The 16,876-nt window shown below is 45.0% G+C and overlaps 1 protein-coding gene across 2 annotated transcripts in view; it reads right to left on the bottom strand.

The window, feature by feature from the left end:
* The window catches only part of FOXK1 (forkhead box K1), a 218,653-nt gene extending 206,239 nt beyond the window's left edge, over positions 1-12,414 (bottom strand). Inside the window, exon 1 of one of the 2 annotated variants that reach the window (XM_040357043.1) lies at positions 11,782-12,414. In XM_040357043.1, coding sequence (XP_040212977.1) covers positions 11,782-12,296 — 515 coding nt within the window. In that variant the 5' untranslated portion in view covers positions 12,297-12,414. The remainder of the gene's footprint in view (positions 1-11,781) is intronic. The other variant, XM_040357042.1, reaches the window with a different exon arrangement.
* Positions 12,415-16,876: the final 4,462 nt, after the last annotated feature.

Consider the following 16,876-nt stretch of genomic DNA (forward strand, 5'->3'; position numbering starts at 1 on the left):
TACTAGTAAAAAAAAAAAAGTCAGAATTCTATCCCCTAATTTGTAGCCGCTATAACTTTTGCGCATACCAATCACTAGACACTTATTGCAATCCCCCCCCCCCCCCCCCCCCAAAAAAAATATGTAGAAGAATACGTATCGGCCTAAACTGAGAAAAAAAAATGGGATATTTATTATAGCAAAAAGTAAAAAAATATTGTGTTTTTTTCCAAATTGTCGCTCTATTTTTGTTTATAGCGCAAAAAATTAAAACCGCAGAGGTGATCAAATACTACCAAAAGAAAGCTCTATTTGTGGGGAAAAAAAAGGACGTCAATTTTGTTTGGGAACCACGTTGCACGACCGCGCAATTTTCATTTAAAGTGACGCAGTGCCAAAAGCTGAAATTTCGCCTGGGCAGGAAGGGGGTATATGTGTCCAGTAAGCAAGTGGTTAAAGTGGTTGTTAAGGCAGAAGGTTTTTTATCTTAACCACTTTACAACCGGGCCTATTTTGGCACTTCTCTCCATGTAAAAATCTAAATTTTTTTGCTAGAAAATTAATCAGGACCCCCCAAACATTATATATATATTTTTTTAGCAGACACCCTAGGGAATAAAATGGCGGTCATTGCAACTTTTTTTCTCACACGGTATTTGCGCAATCATTTTTAAAATGCCTTTTTTGGGGGGAAAAAAAGCGGTTTCATGAATTAAAAAACAACAACAAAACAGTAAAGTTAACCCAATTTTTTTGTTTAATGTGAAAGATGATGTTACGCCGAGTAAATAGATACCCAACATGTCACGCTTTAAAATTGCGCACACTCATGGAATGGCGCCAAACTTAAAAATCTCCATAGGCGATGCTTTAACATTTTTTACAGGTTACTATTTTCAAGTTACAGAGAAGGTCTAGTGCTAGAATTGTTGCACACACTCTAACGCACGCGACAAAACCTCACATGTGGGGGTTTGAACAGCGTTTACATATGTGGGCGGGACTTGCATGCGTGTTCGCTTCTGCACGCAAGCTACCGGGGAAAGGGGCGTTTTAAAAAAAAAAAATTTCCATTTCACTTTCATTTTTACACTTTTTTAAAAAAAAATGTTTTTTTTTTGTTTTGATCACTTTTATTCCTATTACAAGTTATGTAAACATCCCTTGTAATAGGAATAGTGTGTGACAGGTCCTCTTTATGGAGAGATGTGGGGTCAATAAGACCCCACAGCTCTCCTCCTGGCTTACAAGCATGAAATCGGTGATAAAAAAAAAAATCACCGATCACATGCCGACAGCCGCGATTGCGGCTTTGTTTACTTCCGGGTACCGGGCGCGACGTCATTCTGGTCACCAGTCATCTCTATGCTTCCCAGGCAGCGCCGGCCGATTTGCTCTCCGGGCCCCCAATGGCGGCGGAACTGCCGCTTTGATCATTCTTATCGCAGAGAGAATCGGCGGCTGAAGACAGTGATATCTGAATGATGCCTGTAGCTGCAGGCATCATTCAGATACCACCGCACAAAGTCAAGGACGTCCCAGGGATGTCCTCGGTTGTCCAGAGGTTAATGCATCCTATGCGTTAAGATAAAAAGCCTTCTGTGTGCAGCAGCCCCCCTAACACTTACCTGAGGTCCCTCTTTGTCCAGCAATTTCCACGGGTTACTCAGCCCACTGAGATTCTTCTTCCTAATTGGCTGACACAGCAGCAGCACCATTGGTTCCCGCTGCTGTCAAAGTCGGCTCGCCAATCAGGGGAGAGAGGGGGCAGGTTGGGGCTCTGTGTTTGAGTGGATACAGGGAGCTGCGACTCAGTTTGGGTGGCTACATAGCAAGCTACTTGCTATGGGGCACTGAACAGGTAGGGAGGGGACAGCAGCACAGAAGAGAAACCTGAAAGAGGAATAGCCAGGCTGCTCTGTGCAAACAGAGCAGGTAACATGTTTATTATTTTCATTGTTTTTTTACTAAGACTTTACAATCACTTTAAGCCTGGTACACACCACTCTTTTCATAATGTAATGTGTAAAGAAATAAAAAAAATTACCATCAAAGCGGAGCAGCAGTTTCTATGTTTATCAAGTCAGCAGCTACAAAAAGTGTAGATGCTAAACTTTAACACACTCCACTGTCCTACGATCCAGTGATGCGGCACCCCAAACCTTGGTTCTCTCCCCCGCATTACTAGTCTGGGCACCCAGCTGTGACAGCTTACGGCTTCACAGCCGCGTGCGCATTGCAAATGCGTGAATTGCGCAAGATGTCCTGAATGGCCAAGAAATCTTCTGGGACCTGTGACGTGTTTCAGAAGATTGCAGGGAGGGAGGGGAAAACTAGGTACCTACTCCCCCCCCCCCCCCTCCCCAAAAAAAAATTACTTGCAAAAAATTTAGAAAACACACTACAGTCCATTTGACATGGTTTCCTATGGATGTAGTTCACATCTGTGCATTTTATGGAAAGGACCAGGGACTTTTTTCTGGTCTTTGGTTCCATAGACTTCAATGGACCAAAATGAGTATTGAAAAAACGCAAAATGCACCTGGAATGTGCGAACTGAAACCTGCAAAGGTGTGAATCAGGCCTTACGCTGGCCATACACACACACACACAGAATTTTGGGCCGAAACTGGTAGTTTTCAGAAAGATCATTCAACAATCGTGTCATTATTGGGCCAAACAACTTTACCAACGACCGTGGGCCCAGCTAATGGCGATGGATCCAAAGCAAAAACGTTTACCCTTTCAACTATAATGTATACTTTACAGCTGGATGAGTAATCATTATCACAATTTTTTTCCCCCTTCTGATCTTGACAAAGTATTTCACGATCTTTCTATGCAGAGAATTCTCTCTGTTCTGCTGAAAAAATCTGGGCAGTCTGCCAAGTATCACAACATTCTTTAGCAGTGGAACCAAGTAGAAACATTGTAACCATTTGTGAATTAGATCAAAGGACTACACTTTGTGTGCAAATGAGGAAAGTTTAAACCACTAAACCTTTTTCTGACATTTGTTGGTTAAAGTTAAAATATTTTTTTGCTAGAAAATTACTTAGAACCCCCAAACATATATATATTTTTTTGTAGAGACTCTAGAGAATAAAATGGTGGTTGTTGGAATATTTTAGGTTGCATTGTATTTTTGCAGCAGTCGTACAAATGCAATTTTTTGGAACAAAATTGCACTTTAATGAATAATAAAAAACCAACCAGTAAAATTAGCCCAATTTTTTTTTTTATAGTGTAAAAGATTTTACGCCACGAGAATCGTGCTCTTTATTAGCAAAAAAGTCGTGATTCGCATTTTGGCCAGAATCTTGCAGCTCTAGTACACATGTAGGTTGTAATCGAAACTAAAATATTCTGTCTTGTACGATTCATACATGTTTTAATTGTTGTCCAACAATCACTATGATTATGGAAACAATTACGTAAACAAGTTTATTCTGTCAGTTAGTGGCCAATTTGCTTTTGACCGACGAATAATCTGTCAGTCTGCAAACGGCCGAAATTCTGTGTGTGTGTAGCCAGCATAGGTGTGGTATTTGCATTTGAAATCTATTGCTGTGAACCTATATCATGCATTCAAAGAAGCTGTCCATGCAAGTGAAACAGGCCACTGTAAGGCTTCAAAAATGAAACAAATCCACCAGAAAGATAGAAGCAACATTAGAAGTGGCCAAATCAACAGTTTGGTAGATTCTGGAGGAAAGAAGAAAGCACTGGTGAGCTCAGCAACATAATTGTATGCTGCTGGCATACCAAGCACAAATTATAAAAATGGTGCCCAAATATATATGGACCTAAATATATAATCTCCAGAAGTCAGAAATATAGGGTATTTTAACTGGGAGTCAAACATGAATGTACAGTGCCTTGCAAAAGTATTCGGCCCCCTTGAACTTTGCGACCTTTTGCCACATTTCAGGCTTCAAAGATATAAAACTATTTTTTTTTTAAGAATCAACAAGTGGGACACAATCATGAAGTGGAACGAAATTTATTGGATATTTCAAACTTTTTTAACAAATAAAAAACTGAAAAATTGGGCGTGCAAAATTATTCAGCCCCTTTACTTTCAGCAAACTCTCCAGAAGTTCAGTGAGGATCTCTGAATGATCCAATGTTGACCTAAATGACTAATGATAAATAGAATCCACCTGTGTGTAATCAAGTCTCCGTATAAATGCACCTGCACTGTGATAGTCTCAGAGGTCCGTTTAAAGCGCAGAGAGCATCATGAAGAACAAGGAACACACCAGGCAGGTCCGAGATACTGTTGTGGAGAAGTTTTAAGCTGGATTTGGATACAAAAAGATTTCCCAAGCTTTAAACTTCCCAAGGATCACTGTGCAAGCGATATTGAAATGGAAGGAGTATCAGACCACTGCAAATCTACGAAGACCTGGCCGTCCCTCTAAACTTTCAGCTCATACAAGGAGAAGACTGATCAGAGATGCAGCCAAGAGGCCCATGATCACTCTGGATGAACTGCAGAGATCTACAGCTGAGGTGGGAGACTCTGTCCTTAGGACAACAATCAGTCGTATACTGCACAAATCTGGCCTTTATGGAAGAGTGGCAAGAAGAAAGCCATTTCTTAAAGGTATCCATAAAAGTGTTGTTTAAAGTTTTCCACAAGCCACCTGGGAGACACACCAAACATGTGGAAGAAGGTGCTCTGGTCAGATGAAACCAAAATCAAACTTTTTGGCAACAATGCAAAATGTTATGTATGGCGTAAAAGCAACACAGCTCATCACCCTGAACACACCATCCCCACTGTCAAACATGGTGGTGGCAGCATCATGGTTTGGGCCTGCTTTTCTTCAGCAGGGACAGGGAAGATGGGTAGATGGGAAGATGGATGGAGCCAAATACAGGACCATTCTGGAAGAAAACCTGGAGTCTGCAAAAGACCTGAGACTGGGACGGAGATTTGTCTTCCAACAAGACAATGATCCAAAACATAAAGCAAAATCTACAATGGAATGGTTCACAAATAAACATATCCAGGTGTTAGAATGGCCAAGTCAAAGTCCAGACCTGAATCCAATCGAGAATCTGTGGAAAGACCTGAAAACTGCTGTTCACAAACGCTCTCCATCCAACCTCACTGAGCTTGAGTGGTTTTGCAAGGAGGAATGGGAAAAAATTTCAGTCTCTCGATGTGCAAAACTGATAGAGACATACCCCAAGCGACTTACAGCTGTAATCGCAGCAAAAGGTGGCGCTACAAAGTGTTAACTTAAGGGGGCTGAATAATTTTGCACGCCCAATTTTTCAGTTTTTTATTTGTTAAAAAAGTTTGAAATATCCAATAAATTTCGTTCCACTTCATGATTGTGTCCCACTTGTTGTTGATTCTTCAAAAAAAAATTACAGTTTTATATCTTTATGTTTTTCAAGCCTTTCGCAAGGCACTGTATATGAAGGGTGGTGGGGCAGTATAAATCTTTTATATTAAAGCGTTTGTTAACCCCCATAAAATATAAAAAAATACCAGATACTATTCCTTTAAAAGCATATTATACAGCACGGTTCTTGTGCTATGTAATTTGGCACACTGTATAACCTAAAAAACCTGGCTCATCCAGCCTGACTATACCCTTCCCTCTGCAAACAGGCCACGATAATCATGGCTGCTGATCCCCGACATCGTGGTCTGTTTGTGTGATTCTGTCAGCCGCAGCCCTGCTCTCTGCAGTTCTTCTCTGTCCTTCCCCGCTTGCACCAGCAGCAGGCGCTTATCATACTTACCTGTTCTGTATAATGGTTTTGCACAGAGCAGCCCCAATTGTCCTCTTCTGGGGTCCCCCGCTGGCGCTTCTGGCTCCTCCTGCCTTCAGAGTGCAAGCTGCAAAGTATAGTATAGAGTGCCTCTACTAAAGGTAGAAAAGTTAAAAAAACTTGTGCCTTTAGAATCACTTTAAAGCAGAGGTTCACACAAAAAGTGAAACTCCGATTTTTGGATCCCTCCCCCCGGTGACACATTTGGCACCTTTCAGGGGGAGGGGGGTGCAGATGCCTGTCTGAGACAGGTATTTGCACCACTTCCGGGTCTGATCCCTGCGTGGAATCCAGCCTGTGATGTCACTCCCCCCGCTGTCTTCTGGGAAACACTGTTCCCAGGAGAGAGCGGGGACCAGTGACGGCGCGCCACGATCCTCACGCATGCGCAGTAGGGAATCGGGCAGTGAAGCCGTCAGGCTTCACTTCCTGATTCCCTCACAGATGATGGCGGCGGAAGCAGCAGAGGGCCGAGCGATTGCTCAGCCTCGGCTGCTGACACCGCGTGCGCGCTGGACAGGTAAGTGTCCATTTTTTAAAAGTCAGCATCTGCCTTATTTGTAGCTGCTGACTTTAAAAAAATTAAAATTGGCGTATTCTGTATGTAGGCCAACTGATCGGCTGACCAACTAATTGATTGTAAAAATAGTTGACAACTATTTATATAATTGATTAGTTGTTTCACCCCTAATCAAGTGCTATGTGCACTGGGTCCCCTGTCAGATTTGAGAAGACTTTTAAACTTCTTTTGACACTTCTCTTTTAAAGCTGAACTCAAGGGAAAAAAATGAACATTTGCTAAAATTTTAATATGTTAATAAATCGTCTTTATTAAATGCTGTCCCATGTGTGAAAGGTAAATCATTAAAACTATTAGTTTAATTCATCCCAGAAACTACTGTAAGCGCCAAACTAAAACTGCCACTCTCAACCTTACGCTTCCCCATCTTATATTCTTTTCACAGGATACAAGACATTCTGTGAAAGGACAAGGGAAGAGAAGAGGTGGGTGAATGGTATGCTCTCTCCTCATCCATTTGTAAAATGAATACAAGAGGTTTTACAAATCGCGCAGGGGATAAAAAAAAAAAAAAGGAGATCAAAACAGCCCTCTATCATTCGCTGTATAAGAGCCGGCTCTATCAGCTTCAGTGCCGGAAGCCCAGCGCTGAAAGTAATGTCTGGTAAGAACGAAATTATTCGTTTTACCCAACAGCACCATCTGCATATGGAACACCCATCATAACAGGTCATCAGTTTATACATACATTTCCAAAAATAGCTTTTTTTTTCTAAATACATCTTTAAATAAAAAGCTGTTTTAGCTGTTTTTGTGCAACTGGAGCATATTATTATTTACTAAACTACATCAAATGTAAGGACTTTTTCACTCCCAGCTTTGCCACTGGTGTACGCTGGGAGGGACAGAGCTGTTGTCCAACTTCCATCATATCTCACCATTTAACTTTCGTTTTTTTTTTTTGTCACAACTTTGAGAGGTCACAAGTGATAATCATTTGGTTCTATTCACTGCAATGGTTTCTTTCACAACAGATCTCGCAGGAAAAAAATTATTACAAAAAAGTACTGCTTGCTGTACTTTTTTCAGTGCACATAACTGCAACATAGTGAGGTGAACGGACTTCATATCAAACAAGGCAGATTGTCTTGTCTCTGCATTAGGACTGCACTGGGAATGATTTCTTGGAGCAGCCCAACACAAATGGTGAAAAGAGGCCAAAAATGATCCGCTTAGGACACAGCTGATCACAGATAAGTACCAATCGCAGGGGCCCTTTACCATGTGATTAGCTGTGCCCAATCACAGCTGGTTACATGCTGGTTATCTGCATTACTTTCCTCACGCGCTGTCTCCATATGAGGAAAGGAGAGTCTGTCAAGTCACACTGAGTAATTGTTCACACGAATAGTCAGGGAACTAATCATTAGTGAAGCTTATCACTGCCGCCTGATCTGTTCATATATATATATATATATATATATATATATATATATATATATATATATATATATATATATATATATATATATATATATATATATATATATATATATATTTTATTTTTTTTGCTACATTTTGTAAAAGAAACAATAGAAAACATTATTTTTTTTTTTCTTTAAAATGTTCCGTCTTTTTTTTTGTTTGTTTAGCAAACAAAATAAAAACCCCAAAAGTGATTAAATACCACCAAAAGAAAGCTTGTTTTGTGTGGAAAAATAAATTATAAAAATATCACGTGGGTAGAGTTGCATGACCACACAATTGTCATTCAAAGTGTGACAGCGCTGAAAGCTGAAAATTGGCCTGGGCAGGAAGGGGAGAAAGTGTTCGGTATTGAAGTGGTTAAGCTGCCCATACATGTTTAGATTTCTGATACAGGTGCTGTTTTCTGACAGGCTTTTTTAACAAATGTCAACTGTGTAATCAAATGTGTTGGTTGAAGTGTTGCCAGCAGGGCAACACACTGCTTGAATTTCCGAAATTTGCTGAAATTTAAGCAGCGATGACCAGCTTTAATCTTTTGTAACCTACGGGGAAACTGTCTACCAATCGATACAACACAACAGAAGGAAAGATCAAAAGCTGCTACATTGTAAAGTCTCGTACACATGGGCACCGTCCCACAACAGTGAGCCAAACACTAGGCTTGTCGCGTGGGATTTAAAGCGGAGCTCAACCCTAAAGTGGAACTTCTGCTCATCGGAACCCTCCCCCCCTCCGGTGTCACATTTGACACCTTTCAGGGGGGAGGGGGGTTGCAGATACCTGTCTAAAGACAGGTATTTGCACCCACTTCTGGCCACACAGTCTGCGGGTAGACTGTGGGCAGAATGTCAGATCCCGTTCCCCTGTTGTGTTCTGGGAAACACACGTCTCCCAGAACAGAGCGAGGACCAGTGAGCACGGCGCACATGACTCGCGCATGCGCCGTAGGAACCGGGCAGTGAAGCCGCAATGCTTCACTTCCTGGTTCCCTCACCGAGGATGGCGGTGGGGGCAGCAGAGTGACGAGCGATCACTCCTCCTCTGCTGCGGACGGCGCTGGACTCCAGGACAGGTGAAAAAACATGTACCTTTACAACCTAGGCTAGGTTCACTTCGGAAACAGGCAACATGCTCCACCCAAATATTTTTCTCCCCACACCCACTGTAGAATTTAAAAACATGGTGGACATACAGGGCTCTGTCTGCATCTACCATTGGCCTCCGCAGCTGATGGCTTGTAGTTCTCAATGAACTGTGAAGGCCCTGGTGAGCACTATCATAGTTCATTGATTCCTTCTGTCATTCAATAATTGCCTGCCCATATTGCAGGTATGGGCAAGACAGTGTACTGAGGGTCTGCAGGATCCCTACGTTGCACCTGTGATCTGCTATGATCATTGGTGCAATGATTTACAGACTGCAGAATAAAATACACGTTTTACCTGCACTTTTTTTTTTTTACTTATTTTTCTATAAAAAAAAAGGTGAACTTATCTTTTAACCCAACACAGCAGCCAGAGTGGGCTGTACACATTCGCCCCTCTGTTGAGTACAACAGATGGTACCACCGCCAAATGCAACCCATTCAATCATATGAAGCTTCTTTACATCCGCATGCGATTGTGTGGCTGGCTTTTCAGGGTAAAACATGCAGTAAGGGGGTGACATATTGTGTCCTAGACATCGGCCCACTGCCCTCTGAAAAGAAATCCACCATGGATCGCTTCTTAGAAAGACAGCAAGGGCTGCCGCTAGTGTAAACGATCCCGGAGTGTTTGCAGAACGAGCAAATATTGGCTGTTCTGTTGTATCAACAAGAAATGTGCCAGGACACGGCCAGCTCAGGACTCAACAGTCAGACACCTGGAGCATGTCAACTCAGGGCCCTGTAAGAGGATGTGTGGGGTAGCGAGGAGCCGCCGCTATACACAGGCCTCTATGTGGAAGGAGTAGCGAGGAACCGCCGCTATACACAGGCCTCTATGTGGAAAGAGTAGTGAGGAGCCGCCGCTATACACAGGCCTCTATGTGGAAAGAGTAGCGAGGAGCCGCCGCTATACACAGGCCTCTATGTGGAAAGAGTAGCGAGGAGCCGCCGCTATACACAGGCCTCTATGTGGAAGGAGTAGCGAGGAGCCGCCGCTATACACAGGCCTCTATGTGGAAGGAGTAGCGAGGAGCCGCCGCTATACACAGGCCTCTATGTGGAAGGAGTAGCGAGGAGCCGCCGCTATACACAGGCCTCTATGTGGAAGGAGTAGCGAGGAGCCGCCGCTATACACAGGCCTCTATGTGGAAGGAGTAGCGAGGAGCCGCCGCTATACACAGGCCTCTATGTGGAAGGAGTAGCGAGGAGCCGCCGCTATACACAGGCCTCTATGTGGAAGGAGTAGCCGCCGCTATACACAGGCCTCTATGTGGAAGTAGTAGCGAGGAGCCGCCGCTATACACAGGCCTCTATGTGGAAGTAGTAGCGAGGAGCCGCCGCTATACACAGGCCTCTATGTGGAAGGAGTAGCGAGGAGCCTCCGCTATACACAGGCCTCTGTGCATGCAACGAGTCGGGATGAACTTCGGCATGTTCGCACACTCCACGTGCAGAGCCCACCAGGAAGTCTGCACGGCGCTGCGCTAACCACAGACAATGTCTCCCTGCCTGTGATTAGCACAGCGCGGTGCAGACTTCCTGGCGGGCTCTGCACGTAGACTGTGCGAACACGCCGGAGCTCATCCCTAGTAGTGAGGAGCCTCCGCTATACACAGGTCTCCGTGTATGTAGTGAGGAGCCACCGCTATACACAGGTCTCCGTGTATGTAGTGAGGAGCCTCCGCTATACACAGGTCTCCGTGTATGTAGTGAGGAGCCTCCGCTATACACAGGTCTCCGTGTATGTAGTGAGGAGCCTCCGCTATACACAGGTCTCCGTGTATGTAGTGAGGAGCCTCCGCTATACACAGGTCTCCGTGTATGTAGTGAGGAGCCTCCGCTATACACAGGTCTCCGTGTATGTAGTGAGGAGCCTCCGCTATACACAGGTCTCCGTGTATGTAGTGAGGAGCCTCCGCTATACACAGGTCTCCGTGTATGTAGTGAGGAGCCTCCGCTATACACAGGTCTCCGTGTATGTAGTGAGGAGCCTCCGCTATACACAGGTCTCCGTGTATGTAGTGAGGAGCCTCCGCTATACACAGGTCTCCGTGTATGTAGTGAGGAGCCTCCGCTATACACAGGTCTCCGTGTATGTAGTGAGGAGCCTCCGCTATACACAGGTCTCCGTGTATGTAGTGAGGAGCCACCGCTATACACAGGTCTCCGTGTATGTAGTGAGGAGCCACCGCTATACACAGGTCTCCGTGTATGTAGTGAGGAGCCTCCGCTATACACAGGTCTCCGTGTATGTAGTGAGGAGCCTCCGCTATACACAGGTCTCCATGTATGTAGTGAGGAGCCTCCACTATACTCAGGCCTCGGTGTATAGTGGAGGCTCCTCACTACATACATGGAGGCCTGTGTACAGTGGAGGCTCCTCACTACATACACAGGTCTCCATGTATGTAGTGAGGAGTCTTCTCCACTATACACAGGCCTCTGTGCGTGTCTGTGTATATATAATGAAGAGCCTCCACTATACACAGGCCTCCACCATATACAGGCCTCTATGTGTATATAACGAGTGGTGAGGAGCCTCCACCATATACAGGCCTCTATGTGTATATAACGAGTGGTGAGGAGCCTCCACCATATACAGGCCTCTATGTGTAAATAATGAGTGGTGAGGAACCTCCACTATACACAGGCCTCTATGTGTATAATGTGGATCCTCCATGTGCACAGGGCGGAAACACTCCATGCAGGGTGCAGGCAGCACTCGTCCTCTGAGCCGCACACGTTGCTGTGAAGGAGGGAAGGCCAATAACTGTTTCTAGGAGAGAAGTTGTCGCAGAGTTGTGAGGTGAATGGGGTTGGGGGGCTGAGGACAGACCGACCCCCCCGTACTCACTGCCGGGAGAGCTGTAGCGGGGGCGCCCCCCTCCTCTGGAAGGCCCCGTCCACGAACACTCCGTTCTTTCCCAGACATCGGAGGTAGAAGTTGGGCTCCACAAAGTTGAGTTGGAGGTGTCGGCGGGAGATGAAGCTGGAGCGGCCCATATTGACGTCCACCGAGCCCTGGCTGGAGTCCCGTCCGATAATGACTGAAGGGTTCCTCATGAAGAACTCGAAGTCTCGGCCCTCCAGGCGGGCTAGTACGGGTCCGTCGCTCGGAGGGGTTCCTAGATTAGGGGCATTACGTCGGCCATGGACGGGGCTGCATGGAGCTGATCGTAGAGCCAGGAGGGCGATCACCCCCGAGTCCTCTGTGGCCTCCATGGCGGCTTCCTCTGTGGGATTGTTTTGGTTGTGGAAAGTGAGTAAGAGCAGGCGGGTACTCGGGCGGAGCGGAGGGAGATGGACTGGCCGAGAGGAGGGGTGTGAGCTCAGGTACAGGACACCCAGCACGGGGGGCACTCTCCACATTAAACACCAGGGGAGGGTTACAACAGTACAAACAAGTTTTCTTGTTTTGTTTTGTTTGGTGGCTTTTTATTTTTTTCTTGCAAGCTTTGTCCCCATTGGGCAGATTTTCTTGTATTTCCTGTCCTATAACCACAACAGGAAGTGAGAGCGATAGGGAGGAGCCCAGACCCACCTATGCTCCCCAGGAAACTGTCAAAGCCATTAGCTAATCATAGGCAGTAGGGGCATTCTCCACCTGCAGCCACACATATGGGTGGGGAAGGGAATGCCTTTGTCATCTATGATTGGCTGTTGGCTTTGACAGCTTCCCGGCTGGAAAGTTCAAGAGGGTTGAACCACTTCGGCCCCAGAAGGATTTACCCCCCTTCCTGACCAGGCCATTTTTTGCGATACGGCATTGCGTTACTTTAACTAACAATTGCGCGGTCGTGCGACACCATACACAATAAAGTTTATGTCCTTTTTTTCCCCACAAATAGAACTCTCTTTTGGAGATATTTGATCACCGCCTCGGTTTTTATTTTTTGTGCTATAAACAAAAAAAAAAACGACAATTTTGAAAAAAAAAACAACACAATTTTTTACTTTCTGCTATAAAACATATCCAATAAAAAATGGAAACAAAATCAAATTTCTTCATCAGTTTGTTTAAAAAAATAAATAAAAAAATAACAAACATGTCATACTTACCTCTACTGTGCAGTTGGTTTTGCACAGAGTGGCCCCCGATCCTCGACTTCTGGGGTCCCTCAGCGGTGCTTCTGGCTCCTCCCCGCATCGAATGTCCACGTCGAAGGAGCGCTCTCCTTGGTGGGCGCGCCTTTCGTGTCCATTCACACAGAATGCAGGACTCGGCCCGCATAGGGTTGCCAACCGTCAGTAAATTTACAAACAGTTTGTAAAATCCGTAATTTTTGCATCTGTCCATAAATGTCCATTGTCCGTAATACAGACTACACGTCCGTAATGGACATTTATGGACAGATGCAAAAATTACGGATTTTACAAACTGTTTGTAAATTTACTGAAAGTTGGCAACCCTGGGCCCGCAACATTGGATTTGATTGACAGCAGCAGGGGCCAATGGCTGCACTGCTATCAATCTATCCAATCAGGACACAAGACACCATCTAGAGCTGGTATGCTCGTTCTCCACCAGAGGATTACAGCGTTCAGGTAAGTAAAACGGGGGGCTGGGGGCATAGAATGAAAGATGAAAAACCATGAGGGTTTACAACCCTGTTTAGACCAATATGTGTTCATCTACATATTTTTGGTAAAAAAATCCCAATAAGCATACATTGGTAGGTTTGCGCAAACGTTATAGTGTCTACAAACAATGGGATATTTTTTTTTTACTTTTTATTTAGCTTTTATTTTACTAGTAATGGCGCGATTTATTTTTTAGCAGGACTGTGACATTGCGGCAGACAAATCAGGCACCTAACTGACACTTTTTTGGGGACCAGTGACAACAATACAGTGATCAGTGCTAAAAATATGCACTGTTACCGTACTAATGACACTGTCAGGAAAGGGGTTAACATCAGGGACGATCAAAGGGTTAAATGTGTTTGCTAATTGTGCGAGGGTTGCTCTGACTGGAAGAAGACAGGGATCCCATGTTCCTGCTTAGCAGGAACACAAGATCAACATCTTCTCCCCTGTCAGAATGGCGATCTGCTTTGTTTACATAGGTAGATCGTCAGTGTACCTCTCCCAGGAGCGATCACAGGTGGCTAACGGAAATCGGATCCCCTTTGTCCAATCAGCAGGCGATTATGCCTCTGGTGGCGCGTGCACGCCTCCAAGTGGCTATTAAATGACGCACAGGTACATCATTTCGTGCAATAGATCCGACCTGCCGCAGTACATCTGCGGTAGGCAGTCTGCAAGTGGTTAACCACTTAAGCCCTGGACCTTTAGGCAGCTAAATGCCCAGGCCAGGTTTTGCGATTCGGCACTGCGTCGCTTTAACAGACAATTGCGCGGTCGTGCGACGTGGCTCCCAAACAAAATTGGCGTCCTTTTTTCCCCACAAATAGAGCTTTCTTTTGGTGGTATTTGATCACCTCTGCGGTTTTTATTTTTTGCGCTATAAACAAAAATAGAGCGACAATTTTGAAGAAAATGCAATATTTTTTACTTTTTGCTGTAATAAATATCCCCCAAAAACACATATAAAAAAAAAAATTTCCTCAGTTTAGGCCGATACGTATTCTTCTACCTATTTTTGGTAAAAAAAATCGCAATAAGCGTTTATCGATTGGTTTGCGCAAAATTGATAGCGTTTACAAAATAGGGGATATTTTTATTGCATTTTTATTAATTATTTTTTTTTTTACTACTAATGGCGGTGATCAGTGATTTTTTTTCGTGACTGCGACATTATGGCGGACACTTCGGACAATTTTGACACATTTTTGGGACCATTGTCATTTTCACAGCAAAAAATGCATTTAAATTGCATTCTTTATTGTGAAAATGACAGTTGCAGTTTGGGAGTTAACCACAGGGGGCGCTGTAGGAGTTAGTGTACACCTAGTGTGTGTTTACAACAGTAGGGGGGTGTGGCTGTAGGTCTGATGTCATCGATTGTGTCTCCCCTTTAAAGGGGATGACACGATCGATGCGCCGCCACAGTGAAGCACGGGGAAGCCGTGTTTACATACGGCTCTCCCTGTTCTTCAGCTTCGGGGACCGATCGCGACGGAGCGGCTATAAACGAATAGCCGCGCCGTCGTCCCGGATCGCTCCCCGAGGTAAGCCGCACGCAGCGGAGGGGGTCCCGATCGGACCCCCCACCCGCTAGAAGGCAAGGACGTATATATACGCCCATCTGCCTGTCCGTGCCATTTTGCGGACGTAAATAGTCATGCGGCGGGCGTTAAGTGGTTAAAGCAGAACTCTATCTTTCCACACACCTTGCCTAGCTTGGCCCAAACAAACTATGTCTCTCACTAACATGTGAGGCCATTGGATTTGCAGTATAAGTTGTATGTGGCTGCGGCAATATACTGCACTGTGTTCCAGGCGCAAGCCGAGACTTCCTGTCTCATACCTGGAACACAAATCAGTCCACAGCAGCGGCGCTCAGCCATTCAGAGGAAGCAATTTATTCTATCAATGAATACAAACCTTCCTCTGTTTCGCTGAGTCAGAGAGGAGGGCTGATAATGTCACAACCTCTGACTCAGCCAATCAGAGGAAGCTTTGTATTCATTGATAGAATACTTTGCTCGCTCTGAGCACCACTGTGGTAGGCTTTAGTGTGTTCTGGGTATGAGAGAGGAAGTCAGGGCTCGTACCCAGGACATAGTGTGCAATGCTGTATGTAGCCTAAGCTACATGCACTTTATAACCACACATCTAGCAGCCTTACATGTTCGAGAGGGACATAGTTTGGGCCAGCTGAAGTGTGTGAAATGATGAAGTTCTTCTTTAAAGCCAAAAGCAAACCTTTATTATATTGCAGCTTACCAGTTCTTAGATGTGATGGCTCCATTTGTTTTCTGTTTCAGACTTTCTTCTATTTTCATCTGGCGATTTAGCCAGAAAGCCTGTTTTCTAAAATCACAAGCTCTCCAGTAGAATGCATCAGTTACAAAGATGCAACAAACCACTTAAAGAGGATGTCCGCTGAAAAAAAAAATATTAAAAGCCAGCAGCTACAAATACTGCAGCTGCTGACTTTTAATATTAGGACACTTACCTGTCCTGGAGTCCAGCGACGTCCGCAGCAGAGGACGAGCGATCGCTTGTCACTCTGCTGCTCCCCCCGCCATCCTCAGTGAGGGAACCAGGAAGTGAAGCGCTCCGGCTTCACTGCCCGGTTCCCTACGGCGCATGCGCGAGTTGCGCTGCGCCTGCTGATTGACTCCCGCTGTGTACTGGGAGCCAAGTGTTCCCAGCACACAACGGCGCGGGGGGGGGGAGGTGACGTCATGCCCGCAGTCTGCCCGAGGCTGTGTGGCCGGAAGTGGGTGCAAATACCTGTCTTTAGACAAGTATCTGCACCCCCTCCCCCTGAAAGGTGTCAAATGTGACACCGGAAGGGGGGAGGGTTCCAACCAGCGGGAGTTCCACTTTAGGGTGGAGCTCCGCTTTAATACTGACAGGAGTGTGTAAAATGATCAGCTATTATTCATTCATGTAAAACCTTTATCCCAAAAGAAAAAAACCTGTTTGCTATAACTGATTATACAGTGTGAGTTGAGTTTGACAGTTCAAGTAACTATGACAGTAATCATTCACAGCAAATCCCTGAATGTAACTGTTTTGGGAAGAAGTTAAATTTATGGTTTTAACTCCGCTTTTAAGTGAAACTAAACTGTAAAAAGTTGTGAACAGGGAGGTTTTTGTTACATAAGAGATAATAAAGAGGCAGTAGGGATAGATAATAAATAGGCAGTGGGTGGCAGCTGTAGGCTAAGCGGCATACTGGTATTTCGCTTAGCACTGTTGTGCAATCTGGTGGACACAGTGCATCATGGTGCTTGGTACCCAGCGCGCATTGAGCGATTGGGGTATCATTGATCACTATGACCAATTATAGCATTACACAAGCAAAACAATCATAA

The sequence above is a fragment of the Rana temporaria genome, chromosome 6 (genome assembly GCF_905171775.1).
Source record: "Rana temporaria chromosome 6, aRanTem1.1, whole genome shotgun sequence".
Lineage (NCBI taxonomy): Eukaryota > Metazoa > Chordata > Amphibia > Anura > Ranidae > Rana > Rana temporaria.